This window comes from Gopherus evgoodei, chromosome 3 (assembly GCF_007399415.2).
Source record: "Gopherus evgoodei ecotype Sinaloan lineage chromosome 3, rGopEvg1_v1.p, whole genome shotgun sequence".
Classification (NCBI taxonomy): domain Eukaryota; kingdom Metazoa; phylum Chordata; order Testudines; family Testudinidae; genus Gopherus; species Gopherus evgoodei.
In genome coordinates this window covers 219,544,067-219,568,318 of record NC_044324.1, presented here as the reverse complement: position 1 = coordinate 219,568,318, position 24,252 = coordinate 219,544,067, and the positions used below count along the sequence as shown (strand labels likewise).

Sequence of the window (24,252 nt, the reverse complement as noted above, 5' to 3'; positions counted from 1 at the left end):
CCCAGGCTAGGGTCTCTGGCCCCTTTCCCCCCTCTGTTTGTGCTACCATCCTGTCACCTCACCCTCATTCTTATTTCTTTTCTTTACAGTCTGGGAGATAAATCTTTCAGGGTTTAAATCTGTATTGGGAAGATGGGCAGAGTTAAAATGGGGGGTGCTGGAATGTGTTAATGGCTGTCATCAACTGGTTCTTTGATCTGTAGCCATGCAAAAAGGTGGTTGAAGCTGCTGGCTCTGCTAACCAGATGACAGGGGCTCCATGTATGATGTGTCCCCATTTCCTCCTTTTGGCTTTTCCGATTTTCATCAAATCAATAGGGTTATACCCATCGATACCTAGAATATTCCCTTATATTTTGGAATTGATTGGACTCTGCATTCAAAAGTTATCGCATTACAGGCAGACAGATAAGAATGCCATTGAGTGAGTGTAAGACTTTGCTTCACTCAGCCAGTTGCAAAATCAAGCACTCAAAAGTTATGAAATGCCATAATTAATGTGCAACCTTAATTCCACCCCTTCATGTATGTGTGCTTTGTCGTGATACAGTCTCACCAGATTTCTTGTCCCAATCTACTCCTGTTCTTCCCCCCAGTTCAGTTTTTGTGTCTCAACATTTGACTCAGATTTCTACCTCTTCCACGTTGCCTGGATGCCAGCAGGGGGTCATTGAGATGGAGGGTCTAGTCAGCACTAAGAGCTGTGAGAGGATGGAGTGTGCTCAGTCACTTTGTGGGGATGGTGCATCTTTAGAGATTTTGGCTGCAAACCTCTAACAAGTCTACTGAGTATGTGGAAACTGATTAAAGTCCTTTAACTTGGGCATATTTGGGCAGATTTTCATTGGGATAGTAAAAGGTACATCTTTGACATGATGGCTACCCCTGCCAAATTTCAAGTTCCTACTCCAAAGCATGAGGATGGGAGAGCTGCTCAAAGAACAGGTCTCAATAATTTTGTAATGTCATCAGAACAATATATTTTCCACAATCATTTTCCAAAAAAGTTTCCCTGAAGTTTGGCAACTTTATAAGCAATTGAAAACAGAGTCTTATAATGGAAAGAGTCAGGCAACCTTAATTGCTGCTACCAGCTCCACTGATCTGTCACTCTGTAGTTTTTGTCACATTTTTGTCAGCTTATGGAAAGATTTAGTTTCAATGCCTGGTAATGTCCTTAGTGTGTAATAAAGAGTTATCATCCTTCAGTACATTCAGTTCTCCCTGTGCTCACAGTGAACTGTGCCTTGGAAATATTTGGGGATAGTGATTTCATACTTTCTCCACCTTGACTTTGGGGACTAGGCTGTTACTTCCATTCCTGACTTGGCTTTCTCTAAAAATGAAAGTTTGGTTTTTTTTCTCTGCGAGGTGCTCCAAAAGTGGTTATCCTCAACATAAGTCTCCACATAACAGTTAAGGTTGTCTTCGAGGTAACTTACAAAATGTTTTTGAGTATTGTCACATTTTCAGTTTGTGAGACTTTATCAATGAATTAAGAGTGGTTTTCGTATCTGGAAACTAAACAAGTAAGATTAATAAAACTTGTAATTGAAATGTGAGGTTTTATTTTGGTATCAGGGAACAAATGTTACAAATACTCCTGCGAATAACAGAAGGTGTCATGCAGAAGCCAAAGGATAACCAAGTAAAGGACATGTTTGCTCAAAGCTTGGCAGGATTACTTTTCAGGGTAAGTGCCTTTCTTTTTTTATAAGAAAATGTAAAACTGAAACTGAGTGCTATTTTTGTTTTTAAAAGTGTTTTCAAAAGAATGGAAAGTAAATTTCAGTGACCATTTGTTTTATATCAGAAGTGGGTTTTTCATGATATAATTTTATGCCATTCCAAAAGGTATGCTTTTATTTAAATATTGTACTGTATTACAAAAAATACTGTCTATATCCCATAAAATATTGACTCTTGTTAATAGTACAGTTTAGGGTGTCAGGTACTCTGTCCTTTGTAGAGTGTAGCCACTAGAGGAAGATTTGAGCAGGTCTGTCAGTCTGTCCAGTATACTTGTATATTTTAGTAGGCAGACAGACCTGCAAATGTTGTATGTTGTTGTTACAGGATCTGCTTTAGTTACTGTTGCAAGGTACAGGATGTACTCAAAATTTGCATTTCCCTTATGTTCACTGATCCCTAATTTACATGTGCTGGATAGGTTTTCTGTTGTTTAGTCATCATGGTAGTTTATTGCTTTCCATTCATTTTGCCCCCTTGTGGTCACACAATATTTATTTTCATATAAACTTAACTTGAATGCTTTAATAAAATAGCATATAAAGTGTACCATAGTCAAGACATGCCCCTTTTGTAGGACAGCTGTATCTTTGCAGGACTACTCTAATCATTGTCTCTAAAATCTGAGCTTTTTGTAATTGTTTCCAAAGGTAAATTAATATCTAGCAAGCCAAAATGCTGCATTATGCTGAACCAGAGAAAAATATTCGTAAGTCATCTAGTAAGTAGTTACATCGTAAGGTACAATAAATATCTAGGTCTGTGCACTGTGTATTTTTTATGTTCACAGAGTTTTTATGTTCATCCTGAGGTGGGTGGAGGAGCTTTGCACCTGTGACTTTTGTCATGCTGATAATTCTCCGTATCAATGAATTATTTCAGGTTTCATAAATAAAGCATGTTACGAATAAGTGTAGAATTTTTCAGTAAGTTCATGAGAGTCATATAGGGAACCTAGGAGCTATACTCCAATTTTCATAAATTTCCTTCATCAGTAACCTTCGCAGTTATTCACTCAGCAAGATCCTTGGAAATGTTTGGATTGATGAAAAATTAAAACATGTACTGCATAATTTTCAGACAAAACAAACAAGCAAAAAATCCCAATAGTACCACCCAAAATAATTAAAATGGATATAAGGTGGAGAATGTGTGTCAGTAATTTACAAGTAAAAACATTACAAGGATGTCACAATTAACCCAGAACGAAGCATGTATAAACTCAGGAAATTCAAAATTGTTACACTTAATAAAAATCTAAATACATTAAGATGAAAAATGAATTGTCACCCAAACACCCTTAACTCTACCATATTGTGACCCTAAGCAATAACTATAATGATGAGGATTAAGTCCTTTTAGCGTTCTTTGGCTCAGGCTGCGTAGATGAAACAGATTTTTAAAGATGTTTTTATTTTCCTGTCCCTTGTGACATCATTGTAGGACAGAGTTAATTTTGTTTGGGTGCCTTACCTGTGTATCTTTATAAACTGTTGCGTATTACATGTCAGAAGCTATTCGAGATTACAGTCTGTTGCCTCAATGTGAATAGGACAACTTTGTCTTATGTATAAATTGGTCTACCTGGACTCCTAAATTGATGGATATATGATGTATTTCTGATTCTAATGATTTCAGGTTTAGAGAATTCTCTGGTATTAGTCATATTATTTAAAGTGTTTAGACACCAAATTGGTCTATGTATATTCCTGGATTTACAAGTGAATTGAATGACCTATTCCTTCCTAAAATGATGTTGAAATTCCATCTTCAAAGTAGTAAGCTTAACATTCTTTTTAAAAATAGTCTTATAGGAGATTGATAATAACATTCCCCCTACCCATTATGTTTATTTTCTTTTTAGTAAGAAATTTTCCTATAGTTTATGAAAATAGTCAGAAATAACATAAAAAACTAAAGTACACCTCTATGCCGATATAACGCTGTCCTCAGGAACCAAAAAATCTCACTGTGTTATAGGTGAAACTGTGTTATATCGAACTTGCTTTGATCTGCTGGAGCGCGCATAACAGAACACATGCAAAATATATTGGTTTTCTTCTTTTTGATAACATAGAAACATTGCTCAAGACAAAATATGAAAATAAATGTAACCTTTTATCTTCTTTTAATCAGCATCCTTAGCTTTGAAAAGTTGGATCTCTAGCACCATCTCCTGGCTTTTATATTTTCATTTTCTGCATAGACTATGCTTTTCCATTATAATTTCGTTCCAAAGGGTGCTTTCCACAAGCTGGTTAAATTAATATCTGCAATAAAGGAAGGGTTGCTAATTATTAACTGCTGTCACAGTAGAGCCACATCTGAAAAACAATACCGTTGTATAAATGTCAGTTTCATGTAACTTTGCATTTAATTTCTAATGTAAATGTAATTTATAGCATTGTTTTTAAATGACTGTTTTTTTTTAAAAGTTCCATATTGGAGTTAAAGGTTGCCGGGGCCATACTAGCATATCCAGCCTTTAATTGTTTACGTTGTAATTAGATTTCTTACATAGAATAATTTACTTGAAATCTTAAATAATTATTCGTCTTTTCTTCTTTGAGTGACTGTGCATGTGTATTCCACTTCTGGTGTGCATGCTCCCAAAATTCTTTTGGCTAAAAGTGTCCATTGAGGCCAGTTCTGTTCCCTGGGTGCCATCGTATCTCCCCCTTCCATCGGTAGGCGTAAAGGGCAAAGCAGGCTAAAACAAAGTCCCAGCGGCTCAAAACTTGTCCCTCCTGTGATGCAGCTATTCCACTTAAGGCACATGCCTGATAAATGCTTAATCTGTCATTCCTTCTCCAGGAGGACACAAAAGATGGGAACGCTCTGAGAGCCTCCTCAGAACCAGAGAAAACATGCCAACCAGGGCTGAACAGGTTTCCACAGTTAGTGCTCCTGGAAGTGGCAGCTCAGATCCAAGACCCCAGGGCTCACAGTTCATCAAAAAGTTCAGACCCTTCAACAATCAGAGCAGTAGGGAAGCTAAGTCCTCCTCCACTCAGTTATCTGAAAGGGGTGGGAACGAATGTTATTTCCACAGTGAGTGCAGGCCTAGGTTATCCTTAGTGGAACCTATTAAAATGGGGCATAAATCTCCTCACTACTCAGCCAAAAGGTCCAAGTTCGGTCCCTCCATCACCTTGGCAAAAACCCATCACCGAGCACACTTGGTAGCCTCTGAGGCAATGTTCTGCACTTCACTGATCCCAATCTCTTGGTACTGACATCACCTCACACAGTGCTGATGACATGTGGTCCTCAGCTTCAGTGCCGACCCCATTGATTCTCCCAGCACCAACATTCCTGGCACCCACGTTATTTTCGGGACTAAGTGATCTTGCCATGACTGCTCAGTCTGAGTTACTATTACTGTCTTCAGCTCTTACTGTCCTGTATCATTACTGTTACAGTATCAGCCAGCTCTCCAGTTCTGGTGGTGGGGAAAGAAAGACATGGCAGTCTTCTTTCCTGTAGAAGCAGGGGAAGGAAGGCAGAATCAGGTGAAAGAGAGGAGCTACTCCTTCCCATTTCTACATTCCATGGATCAAAGTCCTGACCTTCCCCCTCCCCCACACAGAATTAAGCCTTGATGTGCTGCTGAAATAAGGGGGCATTATTGCTGCAGAATTTTCTCTCTCTTCACAGAGGATCCTATTTTAGAGTTCTTTTCTTGTTAGCTACTAAACTCATTTAATTCCCATGAAACCATGTTTTCTGTTTGTAGTTCCTCATCATTTTTCAGTAACAGCCTCAGGAATGGCAACTTCTGAAAGTAAAGAATAACAGAAGGAAAGAAAGAAGACTCATGTTAATGACTGGAAATTAAAAATGTGATGATAAGCTGTTAACAAAAGTCTAAATTCTCTTGGTCTTTGGACATGCATTTCCAAATATTTAATTCTGTACTTTTTAGAAATGTACAAAATGTCGTTGCTTTCCTATTTCCCAGACTCTTATTGTGGCTTGGATCCGAGCAAATCTGAGTGTTTACATTTCTCGAGAACTCTGGGATGAGCTGCTCAGCATACTGTCTTCCCTTACTGACTGGGAGGAGCTGATAACTGAATGGGCCAAAATCATGGATTCTCTAACGGCAGTGTTAGCAAGAATCGTGTATGGAGTTGAAATGACAAACTTACCACTGGATAAATTAAGTGAGCAAAAGGAAAAAAAACAAAGAGGCAAAGGTAAAGTCTCTCTTCTTTTGTGTATTTTATGTTAAATAAGTTAAAATACTCAAACTTAGTTGGACTATATTAGATTTTCAAATGTAACTTAAACATTATGATTCATTACACATTGTAAAGATTCATTTGAAAAAATGCACTCCATTTTACTTTACTTAGTATTATTACACAAAAATATAGAGCATCTGCGTTAGTAAGATACTTATACTGATCTGTTTTTATAAAAACTTTAAAAAAAAATGTGGATGGGTGTTTAGGGGCTTAACACCTGTCTCTGCTGCAGTAGTAGGAATGGAGCATAGCTGCTTGTGCTGGAATCTGTGCATAGCCACTGACACTAGAAATCCTTTTCAATATAATTTTATTTTAATAAACCTGTTTAAGCAAGAGTCTGAGGGCCAGTGGAGGATTTTGTGTGCAGTCTTGTGGATCTTAGCGCCGCTTTCATAGCAATTTATAATAATTAACTAATTGAACCATCTTAGTGAACATGGATAGAGCTCTGTGAGGTAGATAAATGGAATTCACATTTTATAGGTGGGAAAACTAAGGCAAAAAGACCCAAGATGAGACCCTTTCCCTGCACCGACCCTCTTACACTGGGTAAAAGGGCCAGAGCAGCATAGAGGGCCTTATAGGCCTATAACTGGCCAGGGGACTATTGACTGGGCACAGGCACTATGGAAGACAGCCTTAGGGCTGTCCTGAAAGGACTTCCTCACAGGAGTCAGGGCTGACATCAGGAGAAGCATGTTTTATGGAGGCAGGAATAGTGGTGCTGCAGTGATGAAGCCCATAGGGTAACCTTAGGAGGTTGTCATAATTTAGGTAGATCCCTAGGGTTGTCTAAGTTACACCAGAGGCCTCTCTAGCTCCTGAAGCAACTCATGATCAGGAGAGTGCAAAGGTGACTTAGTCATCTTAGCAGCTCCTCCCTCTGGGCTGCAAGGTCTTTTTTGTGTCTTAGAGGTACAGGACAGAATTTCATCCCTAAGATTTGCGCAAGACAGTATAGAGAGTTAATATTAGAACCAGGATTAAAACACAGGAATCCCTTACTCTCACTTCTGTGTTCAGTCTGCTTTACCAGGTTGCTTCTCCTAACTCTACTGAAATGTCACCAGGTGTGGGCAGAGGCCTCACTGGTAGCTCAGCAGATGAGCCAGTTCAACTGCAGGCAGTTAGGGAGAATCTTGCATTGATCTTACACTCTTAATGACACTATTGCCCACCCCTTACCTCAAGCCATTATTTGTTCTGGGATCTCCCTCAAAAATCAGAGGTCCAATTTCACAACTTCCAAAGGCCAACCCTGGGTGATGACCATGAATAATCTGAGATTCAGAAAAAGTAACTAACAAGCTTTTAGGTCTAAGTGATGATTTTACAGTTTTCTCTGCAATCTCCATGAAAGGAATAGGGTTTAGAAGCATATAGACCAAGATTACTAAAAAATGGATGTCTAAAGTTAGACCTCTAAATAAGTGGCCTGATTTTCAAAAATGGCAAACAACCACTGAAATCAGTGGGAGGTACAGGTTCTCAACTTTAGCATCCTTATTTTTAAATTTGGTCATAAGTTAATCTTAACACTTATCCTGAAAATCAGGGAATTGGATAAGGGGAGCAAGATGGACTGTTAATGCCAGTGACTTGATTCTTAAATTGAAATTAAGGAACACTCAATACAATGCAGTGTTGTTGTAGAAATCTATTTTGACTCTTGATTAAGTCCTGACACTTTGAGTTCTGGCCAAGTGACAAATTTACTGTACATGAGCCATTAAATAGATTTATTTTCAACTTTCAGTACATCGTTGTATGCTGATGACACTATCTATAACTATGTTGTTTGAGAAAATGAATAGAAAGAACATGGGAAGATTTGTGGTGCAACTTCTCCACAGTTGACATCTCTTAAATTATTTTGAATAATATTTTTTGACAAAAATAATAGGTTTAAAACTTGTCCCATTTTAGTTCCTTTTTGTAGAAACGCTTAACTCTATGCAGTAAGCATAGTATTAATTGTAAATGTTCTAGATTGATGGAACTTTTGCTTTCTTTACCTCAAAGGTGGTATCTCAGATCCTCAAAAGGCAACTACAGTGGGACGATCATTTTCATTAAGTTGGAGAAGTCATCCTGAAGTTGTGGAACCAATGAGGTTCAGGAGTGCTACTACCTCTGGAGCACCAGGAGTTGAGAAAGCAAGAAACATAGTCCGACAAAGAGCAACAGGTTAGGCACTGGCTGCTTTAACATTTTAATTATAAATTGAAAGATCAACATTTATAAAACTGAAATTATTTTAAAAGCTCCTCTCGTGACTTTTAATTAGGAATAAATGTTTGCAAATTTGTCTCTAAATCTTTTTCTTCACTTTTCTTATACCTAGAAAGAGACATCAATTTTATTTACTTAAGGAATTCTTTTAGTCAAACATACTATGATTATATAAAATAGGAAAGATATTTATTGATTACTGAGGTAGGATACAATGATTTAATATTTTGTTGAGTATTTTTTTTAAACGGGCTAGATGATTGGCCAAATATTATGAACTGTATAGATATACTACACTAATGTATTTGTTCAAGCTGGGACTTTTTAGCCAGCATAGCTACCTTTCAGACATTTAGAGTAACTTTTTATAAAAGCAATAACTCATGTCTTCACAGGCCACTGTTCCCAAGAAAAGTCAGCATTCACTAGTGAATCAAGACACTTAGGCTTCATTCCTTAAAACTGTGCTCAGACTTTCAAGCATTCAAGTACTGGTACAAATACCGAGATTATCATGGCCTGCTGATGTTTACATATAATCTGTGCAAAATAATCCGTTAGTGTAGTATTAAAATAGTTTTAAAGCCAGAAAATACAATATGTGTTCACAATAATCTTTCTCTCCAACCTTGCTGCTTTTAGTAGATCTGAATTGTAAAACACCCTTGAATTTTTTTGGTGAATGATTGTGTATGGAAATATTTTAGTGTGTTCATTATGAATAGGTTCTTTTATGTATATACTAAATTCTGGACTACATGACTTAGTGTTTGGTAAACATTATATGGAGGTGAAGAAATACTTCAAAGTTTCATTGAGCAGTTATAGTACCTGTAAATTAAGCAAGTAAATTAATGAGAGGTTTACAGACTACAAGGAAATATATAATACCTACTATTATTGGGGAATTCTCTTACTACAATCAGTTAAAAAGCACTGCAAAACTAAGCCATTTTCCACAAAATAGAGTATTTGTATAACTGTAAAAATATCAAACAGTTAATAAATAGTTATGGAATAGTCTATCATTTTTACAACCCAAGAAAAACCTCTTATTTTAATAATTCTAAAATGTCAACTTTTCATGAAAATATTTTTAAAATGATCAGCATTATCTAATAAAGCTAACCAGGATAGGAATTCTTTGTATTTAGGCATACTTAACATCCATACTTATATCCCTTTGTATACTTTAGTACATCTTACACTTTCTTAATATAGAGACCTTTTTAAAATTTGTTTTGTGATTTCTCTAAAGTGAAATATACATCTGTAGCACCATGCATAATGGCAAGTTTTCAAAAACGGGTACCCAGTTTAAACTCTTAAATCCATTTTAGGTGCCTGAATAAGTGACCTGATTTTCAACAGTGCCGAGTTCCCAGCACTTTTGAAAATAAGGCCAAGTAAATATGTATGGTAATTCAATACGTATATACTGTAGCTCGGTGTTCTCCTGTTTGTTTCTTCTGTAAAGAAAGAGAAAATGATAAAAATAAGAGGAAAGTGAGGGCAGGTCAGGGAGTGAGGATGATGGAAGAGTCTCCCTAAGTCCTCAGATGCAGAAGAGAATACAGGGTTTTCAAACACTCCAAATAGTAGATTATCTTTCTATGATTTGATGGTCACAGGTGCCACTCATTCCAGTTTAATGGGCCATCAAGCAGCAGCCACAGCAGATGTTCATTACTGCTTTTGAGTAAGGGATATTCCATTGCACAGCTTCTCTCCTCATTCATAACAAATGGGTATCTTATTGTTGAATTTGGAGACAGTCCAGTATTGTTGCTGGAGGCTCCAGGACCAGGGCTGGCTCTAACTTTTTTGCCGCCTCAAGCAAAAAAAAGAGTGCCACCCCGCCATAACACACACCCCCTGCAAGTGCCACCCCATCGTAAACCCCCCCCCCACGAGCACCACCCTGCCGTAATGCCCCCTGGAGCGCCGCGCCGCCAAAGCCCCTCGCCCCCTCCGAGCGCCGCCCGGCTGAAACAAACAAACAAAAAAACCCTCCAGCGCCACCTGGCCGAACCAAAAAAGGAAAAAAAAAACAAAAACAAAAAAAAAACAAGCGCCATCCTGCCCCAAGGTGCTGCCCCAAACATGTGCTTGGTCATCTGGTGCCTGGAGCCAGCCCTGTCCAGGACTAGGCCCTGCCCTCCAGGTCAGATCACCAGAAATTTAGTCTCATAATAGAAACAAGTTGGTGGTTCAATTTCTCCTAACCACTTTGTTATAACTTCAATTTCTTTTTCAAGTAGTGTTCCTATTAGTGCTCCATTCCAGGTGCACATGCGCCTCTCAAGCCCTTGATTGGTGATTTCTAGCTAGTTGTGCCTGTTCATCCTGCGATGTGCCCTATGCCTCCTCGTAGCAGACTCTGAGGTTATAGAGGAGCGTGTGGAAGAAGAACCCTCAGTTCTTTCTCTACAGCCTCGGCTTGAGACCCAACACTAGTGTGTTTGCCTAGAGCCTACTTGGCCTTTCTCTTTACTTTTTCTATTAAAGTTAGTTTAGTGGTGGTGGTAGTGTTAGTATATTTAGTTTAGGTGAGAGGACTGTTTTCTCTCTTCCTCAGGGAGATTTGTCTTCTCTGAGGGGGTGTGCCTGGTTTGCCAGGCTTCAAATGTTGTCTCACCTTTTGGGAGGCTATACCAGTGAGCAACAGAGACTCCAAGTGGCTCCATTGTCTGGAAGAGTCCCGTATCTCCCAGAAGTGCTCCTTTTGTTTAGTCCTTAAGTCCAGGGCTAGGAAGATCAGGGAGGTAAGGCTCAGACTTGTTGGCAATGGAACGTTTTCTGCAATCGCCCTCTGAGACAGATCAAGAGACCACATCCAGATTTCAGCAGCTTACTTTACAGGCATCCATAACTACAAATGGGAGCTGGACCCGCAGGTCCTCCAGAACATATTCCAAAGATGGGGACAGCCAGAGATTGATCTTTATGCCAACTCCGAGAACAGGAAGTATTCTGTCTTCTGTTTAAGGGGAGGTCTGGGTCCTTGCTCCCTGGGGGACACCCTCTTTGTTCCGTGGAAGAGGAGTCTGTTCTGTGCCTTTTCTCTGATGCCCCTAATTCCAAGATTGGTGAACAGGATCAGGCAGGCCAAGGCCAGAATTATTTTCATAGCACCTACCTGACTGAGACAACCTTGGTACCATGACCTGCTTTAGTTCTGAGTACAACCACTGATCAAGCTCCCAACAGTTCCCCATCTCCTGTCTCAGGGTGTGGGTCATGCGATTCACTCCAACCTGGTGGTTCTACGTCTCAGAGCCTGACTCCTGAAGATTCTCATAAATAGAGGTTTCCTGCTCCAGAGGGGTGCAGCAGCTGTAGTTACACAGCAGAATGACACCTACCTTCACTGCAGAAATGGAAGAGATTCGTTCACTGGTGCGGTTGCTACCTCTGGTCTGAGTTGGTTCCCCTTTCCTTCATCATGGATTACTTGCTGGATCTGAAGATATCCAGATTATTCATCAGCTCGGTCAAGGTTCACCCGGCTGCCGTATCAGCCTTCCATCCCCTGATGGAGAGATTCTCCATTTTTGGTCACCGGGTATCATCCAGATTTATTAAGGGTCTGCATGATCTCTTTCCCCACAATAGAGATATGTAGAGTTGCTACCTAATCTTCAATCCATATGTTTTCAGAGCATTACATCCCACTCCATGCCATCAAATATGATGTGGCACTCGGCTCTGTGGTACTATTTTCAATTCTAGGTCCCTTTCCAAAGGCAAACCCCCTCTCCCCTGCCCCCTTCTCCTCCTCCTGGGGATATTGCTCAGAAGTCTCAGAGCCACTACTCAAAGAAGAAAGGAAATGTTACTCAACCTGTGCAGTAACTGTAGTTCTTCTTCGAGTGATTGCTCACATCCATTCCAGTTAGGTGTGCGCACCGTGCGTGCACGTTCGTCGGAAACTTTTTACCCTAGCAACTCCAGTGGGCCGGCAGGTCGCCCCCTGGAGTGGCGCCGCCATGTCGCCCAATATATATCCCTGCCGGCCCGCCCGCTCCTCAGTTCCTTCTTACCGCCGTGTCGGTCGTTGGAACTGTGGAGCGCGGCATAGCTGTCCTCCACGTCCCTAGCTCTCCTAGTTCTCTATCGTTTATCTATCGTTCATCTCTAGTCCATTATAGTTGTTAATTAGTTGGTTAAGTAGATAGTTAAGTTAAATAGTTGTTAAGTAGTTCTTCGCCGGGGGCTTAGCCCTTCCCGGCACCCGGCGCCAGGCTCATGCCTGTTTCGCCGGGCTTCAAACAGTGTGCGGCCTGCAAGAAGCCCATGCCTACCAGCGATCCCCACGAAGCGTGCCTGAAGTGCCTTGGGGAATCGCACAGATCTGACAAGTGCCGCATCTGTAAGGCTTTTAAGCCAAGGACAAAGAAGGAGAGGGATCAAAGGCTCCGGACTCTCCTCATGGAGGCGGCACTTGACCCGACGGCTTCGCAGGCCGTGATCTCGGCGCCGGCACCGGATCGCACCGGCACAGAGAAGACTCCCCAGCACCGACCCTCTCCGGCACCGGAGTCAGAACCAAGGCCGTCGAAGTCCAATACTCCGGCCAGGCAGACCCGGCTAGAGCGCCCGGCCTCGACATCGGCCACGGCGCCGCCGGCACCGTTGACTCCGGGCCCAGCGGGTCCGTCGAGTCCGGTACCGCCGAGCTCCCCCATGAGATCTGGGGTTGAGATAATGGTCCCATCCACACCGAAGACCTTCGCCTTGGCTCGGGACCTCATAGCCCTGACTGAGCCCACTCGGCTGCCACCCCCGGTACCTCCGGTGCGGGTTGTGTCCAGAGGCAAGCCCATGATGTCGGCACCGCCCAGAAGATCTCGTTCACGATCCAGGTCCCGACGTCTTGGGCGCTCCAGGTCCCGCCGCCGCTCGCAGTCCCGGCACCGCTCCCCTCAGCGGTACCGGTCGCACTCGCGGCACCGGTCGACATCGAGACGATCGCGGTCAGGTTCCAGTCGCCGAGACCGGCACCGCGATTCCAGGAGCAGGTCCCGACGCTACTCGCCGCACCGGTCGACCTCCCGGCACCGAGCCGGTGGCAGGTCCCGGCACCGAAGCGGCGCCCGGTACCGATCAGGATCCAGGCACCGCGACAGAACCCGGTCCCGATCCCGATCCCAGCACCGATATGACTCCCGGCACCGGTCCCCGGCACCGAGACGATCCTCCGTGCCGGCCCGCGCAGACCCTTACCATCCAGGGTCGGCCCCTCCATGGCCTTCTAGACAGCCGTCCGTATCCTCCCAGATGGACAGCGGGTATGCGCTGGGCACCGACCGGCAGACGGCGCTGTTCGGTGATCTGCCGCTGCAGGACAAAGGCCCACAACAGTGGAGATTCTGGACACCCTGGGCATACCATCAGGCCCAGGGCCCCCAGCAGCTCCCTGCTAGACCGGCGACTGCGGAGCGTAGGGCCCCTGAAGCCTCGTTGTCTCGCCCCCCTCCCTCCCCGAAAGGGGAGGAAGGGTCCAAGCAGCAAGATTCCGCTGTGGCTCCTGAGGCAGAGGCGAGGGCTGAGGAAGACCCTCAGTTAGACACTCTCGTGCCTGGGGTCTCCTCATCCTCCTCCCCGGATGAGGCGGTGGCGGGTACCTCCTCCAACAGTCCCCCCCCGCTGGATCTCAGGGCGCACCAAGACCTCCTCAGGCGATTGGCTCAAAATCTGAGTCTGCAGGCAGAGGAGGTCTCGGAGATAGAGGATCCAATTGTAACCATCCTCTCTTCTGATGCTCCCACCAGGGTCACCCTGCCCTTCATACGGACCATCCAGGCCAACGCCAACACCATCTGGCAGTCCCCGGCCTCCATCCCTCCGACAGCGAAAGGCGTCGAGAGGAAGTACATGGCCCCTTCTAGGGGATACGAATATCTCCATGTACACCCGACTCCGGGTTCACTGGTGGTGCAATCAGTGAACGATAGGGAGCGTCATGGCCAGGAGGCTCCAGCCCCCAAATCCAGAGAAGCCAGGCGGATGGACCTCCTTGGCCGTAAGGTGTATTCGGCTGGGGTGCTGCAGCTCAGGGTCTCCAACCAGCAGGCCCTGCTGAGCAGATATGCCTTTAATTCCTGGGTGGCAGTGGACAAATTTAAGGAGCTGCTGCCACAGGATGCTCGCCAAGAGTTTGCGGCCATCTTGGACGAAGGCAAGAAGGTCGCACGCACGGCCTTGCAAGCCTCCTTGGACGCTGCGGACTCGGCTGCCCGTACCCTCGCGTCAGGAGTTACGATGCGTCGCATCTCCTGGCTGCAGGTTTCCGGCCTTCCGCCGGAGCTCCAGCATACTATACAGGACCTTCCTTTCGAAGGCCAGGGCTTGTTCTCTGACAAGACAGACCCCAGACTCAAGAGTCTGAAAGACAACCGGGTCATTATGCGGTCCCTCGGGATGCACACCCCCGTGACGCAGCGTAGACCCTTTAGGTCGCAGCAACAACAACAACAACGCAGGCCATTTTCCCAGTTCCGCCAGCGGCAGGACCTTTACAGGCGCCGCGGCAGGAACGGAAGGCGCAGGCACTCGGGGAACCAAGGGGGGCAGAACCAAGGCTCCTCAAAACCCCCACCTGGACCTAAGCCTTCATTTTGAAGGTGCGCCCGAGGGCGCAGTAACAGTTTCCCCTATGGATCCTTCCCCCCCGTTTTCCAACCGCCTTTCGTTTTTCCTCCCGCCGTGGTCCCAAATAACATCAGACCGCTGGGTCTTAAGCATGGTGCAGACGGGATACCGCCTGCAGTTTGTTTCATTTCCTCCTTCCCGCCCTCCTTCCTCGTCCCTCTTCAGGGACCCCTCTCACGAGCAATTCCTTCGGCAGGAGGTGCAGACGCTCCTCAGCAAAGGAGCTATAGAGGCGGTTCCGGAAAGCGAGAAAGGCAAGGGGTTTTATTCCCGCTACTTTCTGATCCCCAAGGCCAAGGGGGGCCTCAGGCCTATCCTCGACCTGCGAGAGCTCAACAAATACCTCGTGAAGTTGAAGTTCCGCATGGTATCCCTGGGGACCATTATTCCATCCCTGGATCCGGGAGACTGGTACGCCGCCCTCGACATGCAGGACGCGTATTTCCACATTGCCATTTGGCCGCGCCACAGACGCTTCCTCCGCTTCGTTGTGGGGGCTCTTCATTATCAATTTGCAGTCCTCCCATTTGGCCTGTCCACGGCCCCGAGGGTGTTTACAAAATGCATGGCAGTTGTCGTGGCGCATCTTCGGCGCAACCGTGTCCACGTGTTCCCTTATCTGGACGACTGGTTGATTCGGGGCACGTCGGAACAACAAGTCAACAGCCATGTCCGCGTGATCACCGGCATGTTTGCAAGTCTGGGCCTCTTGATAAACACAGACAAGTCCACCCTGAGGCCCACTCAGAAGGTGGAATTTATCGGGGCCGTCCTGGACGCCACTGTGGGCAGGGCCTCGCTGCCTCTGCAACGGTTCCAGACCATGGTGGCGATCGTTCAACGTTTGCGGTCAGCCCCATTGACGTCAGTGAGGACATGTCTAACCCTGTTAGGCCACATGGCGGCTTGCACCTTTGTGACCGACTACGCTTGGCTCCGCATGAGGCCTCTCCAGCTGTGGCTTATCAGTCATTACAGGCCGGCAAGGCAACCATTAGACATGTTAGTCACAATCCCCCAGAAGGTCTTAGATTCTCTCGGCTGGTGGCTAGACCAGTCCGTATTATGTGCGGGTCTTCCCTTCCACCCCTCTCAGCCCTCAGTATCCCTGACAACGGATGCCTCAGATCTAGGCTGGGGGGCCCACCTAGGGACCCTGCGGACACAGGGCCTGTGGTCTCAGGAGGAGGTGGGGCTACACATCAACATGCGGGAGTTGAGAGCGGTCCGCCTTGCTTGTCAAGCGTTCTGTCATCAGCTTCAGGGTCGTTGTGTCGCCGTGTTCACGGACAACACGACGACCATGTACTATATCAACAAGCAGGGCGGCACCAGGTCCTCCTCCCTGTGCCTCGAGGCGATACGACTCTGGGACTTTTGCGTAGCCCACTCCATTCACCTCAGGGCTTCTTTCCTCCCTGGAGTACGGAACACGCTGGCGGATCGATTGAGCAGATCCTTCCTGTCACACGAGTGGTCCCTTCGCCCGGACGTCGCTCTCTCCATTTTCCGGAGGTGGGGTTATCCCCGGGTGGACCTCTTCACGTCCAAGGGGAACAGGAAGTGCCAAGCGTTCTGCTCCTTTCAGGGCAGGGAGCCGGGGTCGATAGCGGATGCCTTCCTCATCCAGTGGTCGACCCACCTGTACTATGCGTTTCCCCCGTTCCCTCTGGTCCACAAGGTCCTCCTGAAGGTGCGCAGAGACAGGGCTCTCGTGATCATGGTGGCCCCGGCATGGCCCAGGCAGCACTGGTACACCATGCTGCTGGACTTGGCCGTAGCTATCACCTCAGCTAGACGGGTGTCGGAACTCCGAGCTCTTGTGGTAGACCCCCCATATACGGTCTTCCACAAAGACAAGGTGCAGCTGAGACCACACCCTGCTTTTCTGCCCAAGGTGGTCTCAGCCTTCCACGTCAACCAAGAGATTTTCCTTCCGGTTTTTTTCCCAAAACCTCACTCCTCAGGCAGGGAGCAGCAGCTCCACTCGCTGGATGTCCGTAGGGCTCTCGCGTTCTACATAGAGAGGACCAAACCCTTCCGAAAATCCCCCCAGCTTTTCGTGGCGGTAGCAGATCGTATGAAAGGGCTTCCTATCTCCTCCCAGAGGGTATCCTCTTGGGTTACGTCCTGTATCAGGACCTGTTATGACTTGGCCCATGTCCCTACGGGCCGTGTGACTGCGCATTCTACCAGGGCGCAGGCGTCGTCGCTGGCTTTCCTCGCCCATGTGCCCATCCAGGAAATCTGTCGGGCAGCGACCTGGTCATCGGTCCACACCTTTGCTTCCCACTACGCCCTGGTCCAGCAGTCGAGGGAGGATGCGGCCTTCGGAACTGCAGTGCTCCGTGCCGCGACTTCTCACTCCGACCCCACCGCCTAGGTATGGCTTGGGAGTCACCTAACTGGAATGGATGTGAGCAATCACTCGAAGAAGAAAAGACGGTTACTCACCTTTGTAACTGTTGTTCTTCGAGATGTGTTGCTCACATCCATTCCACACCCGCCCTCCTTCCCCACTGTCGGAGTAGCCGGCAAGAAGGAACTGAGGAGCGGGCGGGCCGGCAGGGATATATATTGGGCGCCATGGCGGCGCCACTCCAGGGGGCGACCTGCCGGCCCACTGGAGTTGCTAGGGTAAAAAGTTTCCGACGAACGTGCACGCGCGGCGCGCACACCTAACTGGAATGGATGTGAGCAACACATCTCGAAGAACAACAGTTACAAAGGTGAGTAACCGTCTTTTCTTTGAAGTGTGTGGGTTCTTCATTACCTGCCCTTCTTTCTCTCTGCTTCAGTCATTCTTTAGATGATGACAGAGTAGAAAAAGAACTGAGTGTAGTTCACCCATGCACCCCTATATAAGCTTGGTGTCTGCCACGAGGAGGGACAGAGTGAGTGTGTGTGCTGAACAGGGCTGCTAGCTAGAAATCTCCAACTGGGGGGCTCAAGAGGCACATGCACACTTAGAGTGCAGTGCACACAGAGGGACACATCTTGAAGAAATCTAGTTACTGCACAGGTAACATTTCCTTTTATTCATTTTTGTGCAGTAGTGACTTCATTTCAGCTTCTAATTGTGTTCTTCCTCTCCTCAGCTGAGGAATCACTGGAGCATTGAGACTGTAATCTTTTGATTCCTTCAGTACTGCACCCATCTCCCTCTGCACCTCCCCAAATCATTGAGCAAAGTTCAAGAGGTTCAGCTTTTCAGGAACAAAGACTGCTTTAGCCAAATGCAAGTTATTGGGCTCGATAAAAGGGTAACTGGGTGAAAATTAATGGCCTGTGATCAGTGATGAGCTGCCAAAATATTAACAACAGGTTCCCTCCTCCTCACTCCATGAGGGGGTCGTGCCGCATCCAACCCCCCATGTTCCTTGATGCTGCCCCCAGGACCCCTGACCCATCCACCCCCCTTTCCCTGTCCCATGACTGCCCCCCACTGCCCCATCCAGCCCCTCCTCTCATTCCTGATGGCCCCCTGGAACCCCTGCCCCATCCAACCACCCCTTCTCTCTGTCCCTGAATGCCCCCCACCACCTCATCCAATCCCTGCTCCTTCCTGACTGCCCCCCCGGGACCCTTGCCCCCATTCAATCCCCCTGTTCCGTGCCCTCTGACTGCCCTGACCCCTATCCACCCCACCACCACCCACTGAACTCCCCTGCCCTCTTCCAACACCCCCTCCCTGCTGCCTGCCCCCTTACTGCACTGCCTGAGGCCGGGTCCCGGTCCGCTTAGCTGGGACCGGGACTGGCGCCGCGGGGCCCGAGACTCCCCGGGCCAGGCCGGATCTGCTCGGCCGGGACCGGGAGGCGCGGGGCCTGAGACTCCCCAGGCCGGGACCAGGAGCCGCGCCGTGGGGCCCGAGACTCCTCAGGCTGGGACGGGGCTGGGACTGGGAGCCACACCGCGGGGCCCGAGACTCCCTGCGCTGGGCCGGGGCTGCTCGGCCGGGACCGGTGCAGCACGGCCGGAGCCACTGGGGCCAGAGGTGGGGGTGCTTGGCTGGGACCAGGCTGGGGCGCTCGGCCAGGGCCAAGGGGAGCCGGACAGGGCCATGCTGTGCCTCCCTGGAGCCCTCCTCGTGCCCCCCAGTCCCAGATTACCTGCCTGCTGCTGGTTTCAGTTTTCCTGTGAACATCTGATTCGCAGGAAGTAGGGGAGGGGAAGCAGAAGGAAGGCGGAGCATTCAGAGGAGGAGGGGGACGTGAGCTGGGGGCAGGGTGGACAGCTGCCTGCGCTTTTGTTAAATTTAAAAGTTTTTTTAGAGCCGCTTGTCCTGGAAGAACCGGTTCTAAAAGGGCTTCTAAATTTAACAACCGGTTCCTGCGGACTGGCTCCAGCTCACCACTGCCTGTGATACACAGGAGGTCAGACTAGATGATCTAATGGTCCCTTCTGGCATTAAACTCTGAGACACTGTCAGTGAAAACACCCCACGACTCTCCCAGGAGTGGAAGCCAGTTAGTGGTTTGCAGGTAACTCAATAATAAAAATTTTAAAAAATCTTTGCCTTCAAGAATGGTAGGTAGTGTACAGGGTAACGAAAGACTATTTGATGTCAAGCAAGTAGTTTGTTTTCTAAGGGTATGAATCTTGCTTTGAGTGTGAGATGTCTGAGGTTCACATTCTGATTGAATTCTTGTAGCCATGTGCAAAATATTTTTTCTTGGCTAACCATACTGCAGTTTTATAAGGGGGAAAATGTGGTGGAATTGTACTCCTGGATTCACACCTGCACCTGATGTACCTGATGCCTTGTGAGGTGTCTTCTGAAAATTCATAACTTGCTGATCAGTAATATCATGGTAAAATGCATGTAGCAACGTTATACGTAAATTTATTAACATAATCTGAAATCATGGCTGAAGTGCATTTCCCAGATAAGGCTCAGGAGTGGCTAAAACAGTTTATCAAAGACAGAAGGCAAGCTGGTGCCCCATCCAGGTGTCAACAAAGCTGATGGGCCACCACCTATCAAATGACCATTCTTTGGCAAGGAAAGGGATAGGGACAAAGAGATCTTCATCTTAGCAAAGAAACAGCATGAGGTCTCCTTACTCCACTAGATTCCCTGTCTCTTGGTTCTCAGCTGGAAATGCTTTTCAAAGAGGAACTGACACTATAAAAAGAAGGGGTAAACACCCCAAGACACCTCTCCCTCCCTCCCTTTCCACTTCACTCTTTGTACCTTAAAGACAAAAGAGGCAGCTGTTGGACTATGGGGGTGCAGCCCTGACCTGAAATATTTAGTCAGTAATGCTGTTGGAGACATGTGGTGAGCAACTTTGTTTTAAATCTAATATAGTTTAAGTTAGGCACTAGAAATCATTTTATCTTTATTTTTCTTGTGACCATTTCTGACTCTTATCTCGCATTACTTGTACTCAGTAAATTTGTTTTGCTGTTTTATCAAGTTAATGTGACCGGGTAACTCCATATAAGATCCCTTAAAGGAATAATGAACTTAATATATTTGAACTGTCCAGGAGTGGGCTGGAGGTTAATGCTGCAGTGCATTATAATGGGCAGTTGGAAGTTGAAGCCTCAATTGCCAAAACTTTAAACAAAATCATTAGTATAATTTTTTACTGTTCAGCCGCACTGTAGGTTAGTTGCAAGAGCTTCATGGAGTTGGGGGAGTGTTTTTGTATGCATAGATACAGTTGTGGAGGAGGGAGGGATAGTTCTGAATGTCACCACAGCATAGGTGCCGACTCCGTGGGTGCTCTGGGGTTGGAGCTCCTACAGGAAAAAAGTAGTGGGTGCTCACCACCCACCAGTGGCCCCACTGATTAGCTCCTCTCCCTCCCTCCCAGCACCTCCCGCCCGCCATGATCAGCTGTTCAGTGGCGCGCCGGGGGGAGGTAGGTATGAGGGCGGGGTACGCTCGGAGGAAGAGCCAGAACAGAGGCGGAGTGGAAAGAGGTGAGGTGGAGCTTTGAGAGAAAGGGTGGAGGGGGGCAGACCTGGGGTGGATCTGGGTGGCAAGCAACCCCCCAAAATTGATAGTCTGTGCCTCTGCACCATGGCTGTCAGACAAGGAAAAGTTCTCCTGGAACCGAATGATTTTCTAACACAGCAGACCCAGTAAGGAGTGCTGGCATAAGATTGAGATTCTAGTGCTGAAGGTGTTCTGTGGGCAGTTTAATGTTTTTGTAATTTATGGCAGGGGCACCTGGAGCCTTGAATGGATGCCCCTTTTAATTTTGTGTATAAATTTAAATAAAATTAAAGTGGGGACAGACTTTGTACATGAACATAAGAACGTCCGTACTGGGTCAGACCAAAGGTCCATCTAGCCCAGTATCTGTCTACCGACAGTGGCCAATGCCAGGTGCCCCAGAGGAAGTGAAGCTAACAGGCAATGATCAAGTGATCTCTCTCCTGCCATCCATCTCCATCCTCTGATGAACAGAGGCTAGGGACACCATTCTTTACCTTTCCTGGCTAATAGCCATTTATGGACTTAGCCACTATGAATTTATCCAGTTCCCTTTTGAACATTGTTATAGTCCCAGCCTTCACAACCTCCTCAGGTAAGGAGTTCCACAAGTTGACTGCACGCTATGTGAAGAAGAACTTCCTTTTATTTGTTTTAAACCTGCTACCTATTAATTTCATTTGGTGACCCCTAGTTCTTGTATTATGGAAATAAGTAAATAACTTTTCCTTATCCACTTTCTCCACATCACTCAAGATTTTGTATACCTCTATCATCTCCCCCCTTTGTTTCCTCTTTTCCAAGCTGAAGAGGCCTAGCCTCTTTAATCTTTCCTCATATGGGACCCTCTCCAAACCCCTAATCATTTTAGTTGCCCTTTTCTGAACCTTTTCTAGTGCTAGAATATCTTTTTTGAGGTGAGGAGACCACATCTGTACACAGTATTCGAGATGTGGGCGTACATGATTCTGAGGCACACAAGAATGTGCAGTATGACCGCTGTGATACCAGAATCTAGATGCTTTTTTTTACTAAAGGTGAACTCCTCTTTCGATGCATTGCAGAAAATTGTCCTCCCATCTTTCTTCCCCGACCTACAACTTAGGCTATGGCATAATCTAGATGCTCCTAGAGCTCTAACAATATACTTCATGAGCATCAAATTAACAAGGAGGTCAGGCTCTTTGTCTCCTTCCACCAGAGGTACTAAAAATGGACTTTGGATGATCAAATTATGCATCACAGAGGCGTACAATGCATCATATGAACCTTTCCTGATGGAATCAAGGTGTATGCCACAAGGTCTTTGGTGGCATCATGAACAGAAAAAGTTTTTGCTTCCACTGAGGAAATCTACAGTGCACCAACATGGTCCTCTGTTAACACCTTTGTTATACACTAGAATGTGGACATGCTATCCTCTGCAGAGGCCTCCTTCAGAAGGAATGTGTTGCATGCATTGGTCCACAAACAGCTTGCCAGTTTGATACTTAATTTCAGGGGGAAACTTTCCCTATCTCAGTCTATTTCTGTTCACTGGTTGCTATTTCCCATGTGCCTCAGAATTGTGGACACACTGGGGCCGCAAAATGGGAAATTTCTTTACAGATGATTTCCTTTCTGCTAGCAGCATCTTCCACGTTTCTACCTTTCCCTCATGGCTTCTTAGCCAAGGGACAAAATTTAATTTTTATATTTACAGTTTGTGGGCTGCTATACATAGTTTACTGGTTGTCTTTGAAGTGGTTGTTGCAAGTTGTAGTCTCAGAGTTTGTGCACAATATTGGAATGAATTGTCTGGTGGCAAGCCAGAGAAGGGGCATGGCCCACACAGACTGTATTACAATGTTGAACCACCTCCAGAACTGCGGAGAGGAGCCCATGCATCTCTGAATTGTGAGAGACCGATAACAGAAAATAAATTATCAGGGAAGAAATTTCTCATTCATTTAGTTTTGAGATGCACACATTGTTGGATATATTTCTCTTCTGTTTTCTAATATTCCTAAGTATTAAAGATTTGGGATAGGTTAGACTGGTGGCACATCATAATTTTACAGAGTTACTGAGTAAGATTTAGTAAGATTACTAGTATGTTAATTGACAAAATGGATTTATGGTAAGATATGGTATTGTAATATTTTGCAGTCTTGTAAATTAAAAAAAACATGCTGATTATTGCACATTTATTATGTGGCAATTTTATTCCAACACATTCAAACCTTTACTATATGGGAATTCATTTTTATGTAGGATTTCTGAATATTTACATTAAGGAACTGTTTCAGATGTGTGTTGCATTTATTTTGCCATGACACTTAAAGAATATCCTTAGAAAAATCCCTATATTTTATTGTTCTTCTGACATAATTATTACTTTATTTTTCCCTGGAAGCTAAGCGAAGCCAGTCTATCAGCAACTGTGTTCATCTTTATGAGGCTTTGCCAGCCACTAAAAGTGTACCTCTTCTGCTTCACACTGTGAGCTCTCTCTTACCTGGTATCTCTTACACTTCTTGCTCTCACAGACTTTCAGGTACTGTACTTAAAGCTATCTTATATCTAAATGTTCTTTATATTTTTTAAACTGCTGTTGCTGGCTTTTTCTCTCTCTTTAATTATTCTACAGTATTGTGCATTAGTATGGTTTACATTGCTCGCTCTCTCTCTCTCTCTCTCTCTCTCTCTCTCTCCTTCTCCCTCTCCTTATCTTACAATTAATCCGTAACAACTTCTGTTGTTAAAGCAGCATTTTGTAGTCCTTGGGAGATATTTCCTCTTTAATCATAAGGTTATCTCATGTTCAATATCAAATTTTGTTTGGATGGTAATACTGATATTTAAATAATTCTAGTGATTTTTATTTTTGGGTCACTGGAACGGTACTTACTGTCAAAATAGGGCACCATTTTGAGGAAGAGGAGAACAAAACATTTTTAAATATTTATTTTTTGGAGTAGTTTCAGGGAAAATATTCCTAAAGCTATTTGAATGATTGGGCCTTCAGAACAAATCATACTGGAAAAATCCAGCCAGCCATGACTTTTTGACAATAAATCCCATTCACTGTCAATCTAACAATGAGGTCACACTAGAATTGTAAATGTTTGCCTCTAAAGACATATTTCTGGGGATCCTGATTTCAGAAACAAAAAAATTTCTATCTATGCTTCTTGTTACCAAGAAATTATTTAAACATACGAGGCTTAGACAGTATCATTTTCTGTTTTTGTTCAGATGTTTGGAGCCCCACAAACTATTCTATTTTATACACTTAAACATTAAGGATTTATCTTGACCTACAGTTTATTTAGGTATGTCTTACATTTTAATTTAGTTACAAAGGATCTGAATTTAATTGCCTTCCCATTGATTATATAGACTGGCTGGGTCGGATAATATCTTGTATTAGAT

General features: G+C 45.4%; 1 protein-coding gene across 2 annotated transcripts in view; it reads left to right on the top strand.

Moving 5' to 3' along the window:
• The window catches only part of RALGAPA2 (Ral GTPase activating protein catalytic alpha subunit 2), a 317,151-nt gene that overhangs the window by 89,001 nt on the left and 203,898 nt on the right, over positions 1–24,252 (top strand). The window contains exons 14-17 of one of the 2 annotated variants that reach the window (XM_030558121.1): positions 1,582–1,693; positions 5,711–5,948; positions 8,025–8,189; positions 23,234–23,374. In XM_030558121.1, coding sequence (XP_030413981.1) covers positions 1,582–1,693; positions 5,711–5,948; positions 8,025–8,189; positions 23,234–23,374 — 656 coding nt within the window. The remainder of the gene's footprint in view (positions 1–1,581; positions 1,694–5,710; positions 5,949–8,024; positions 8,190–23,233; positions 23,375–24,252) is intronic. The other variant, XM_030558122.1, reaches the window with a different exon arrangement.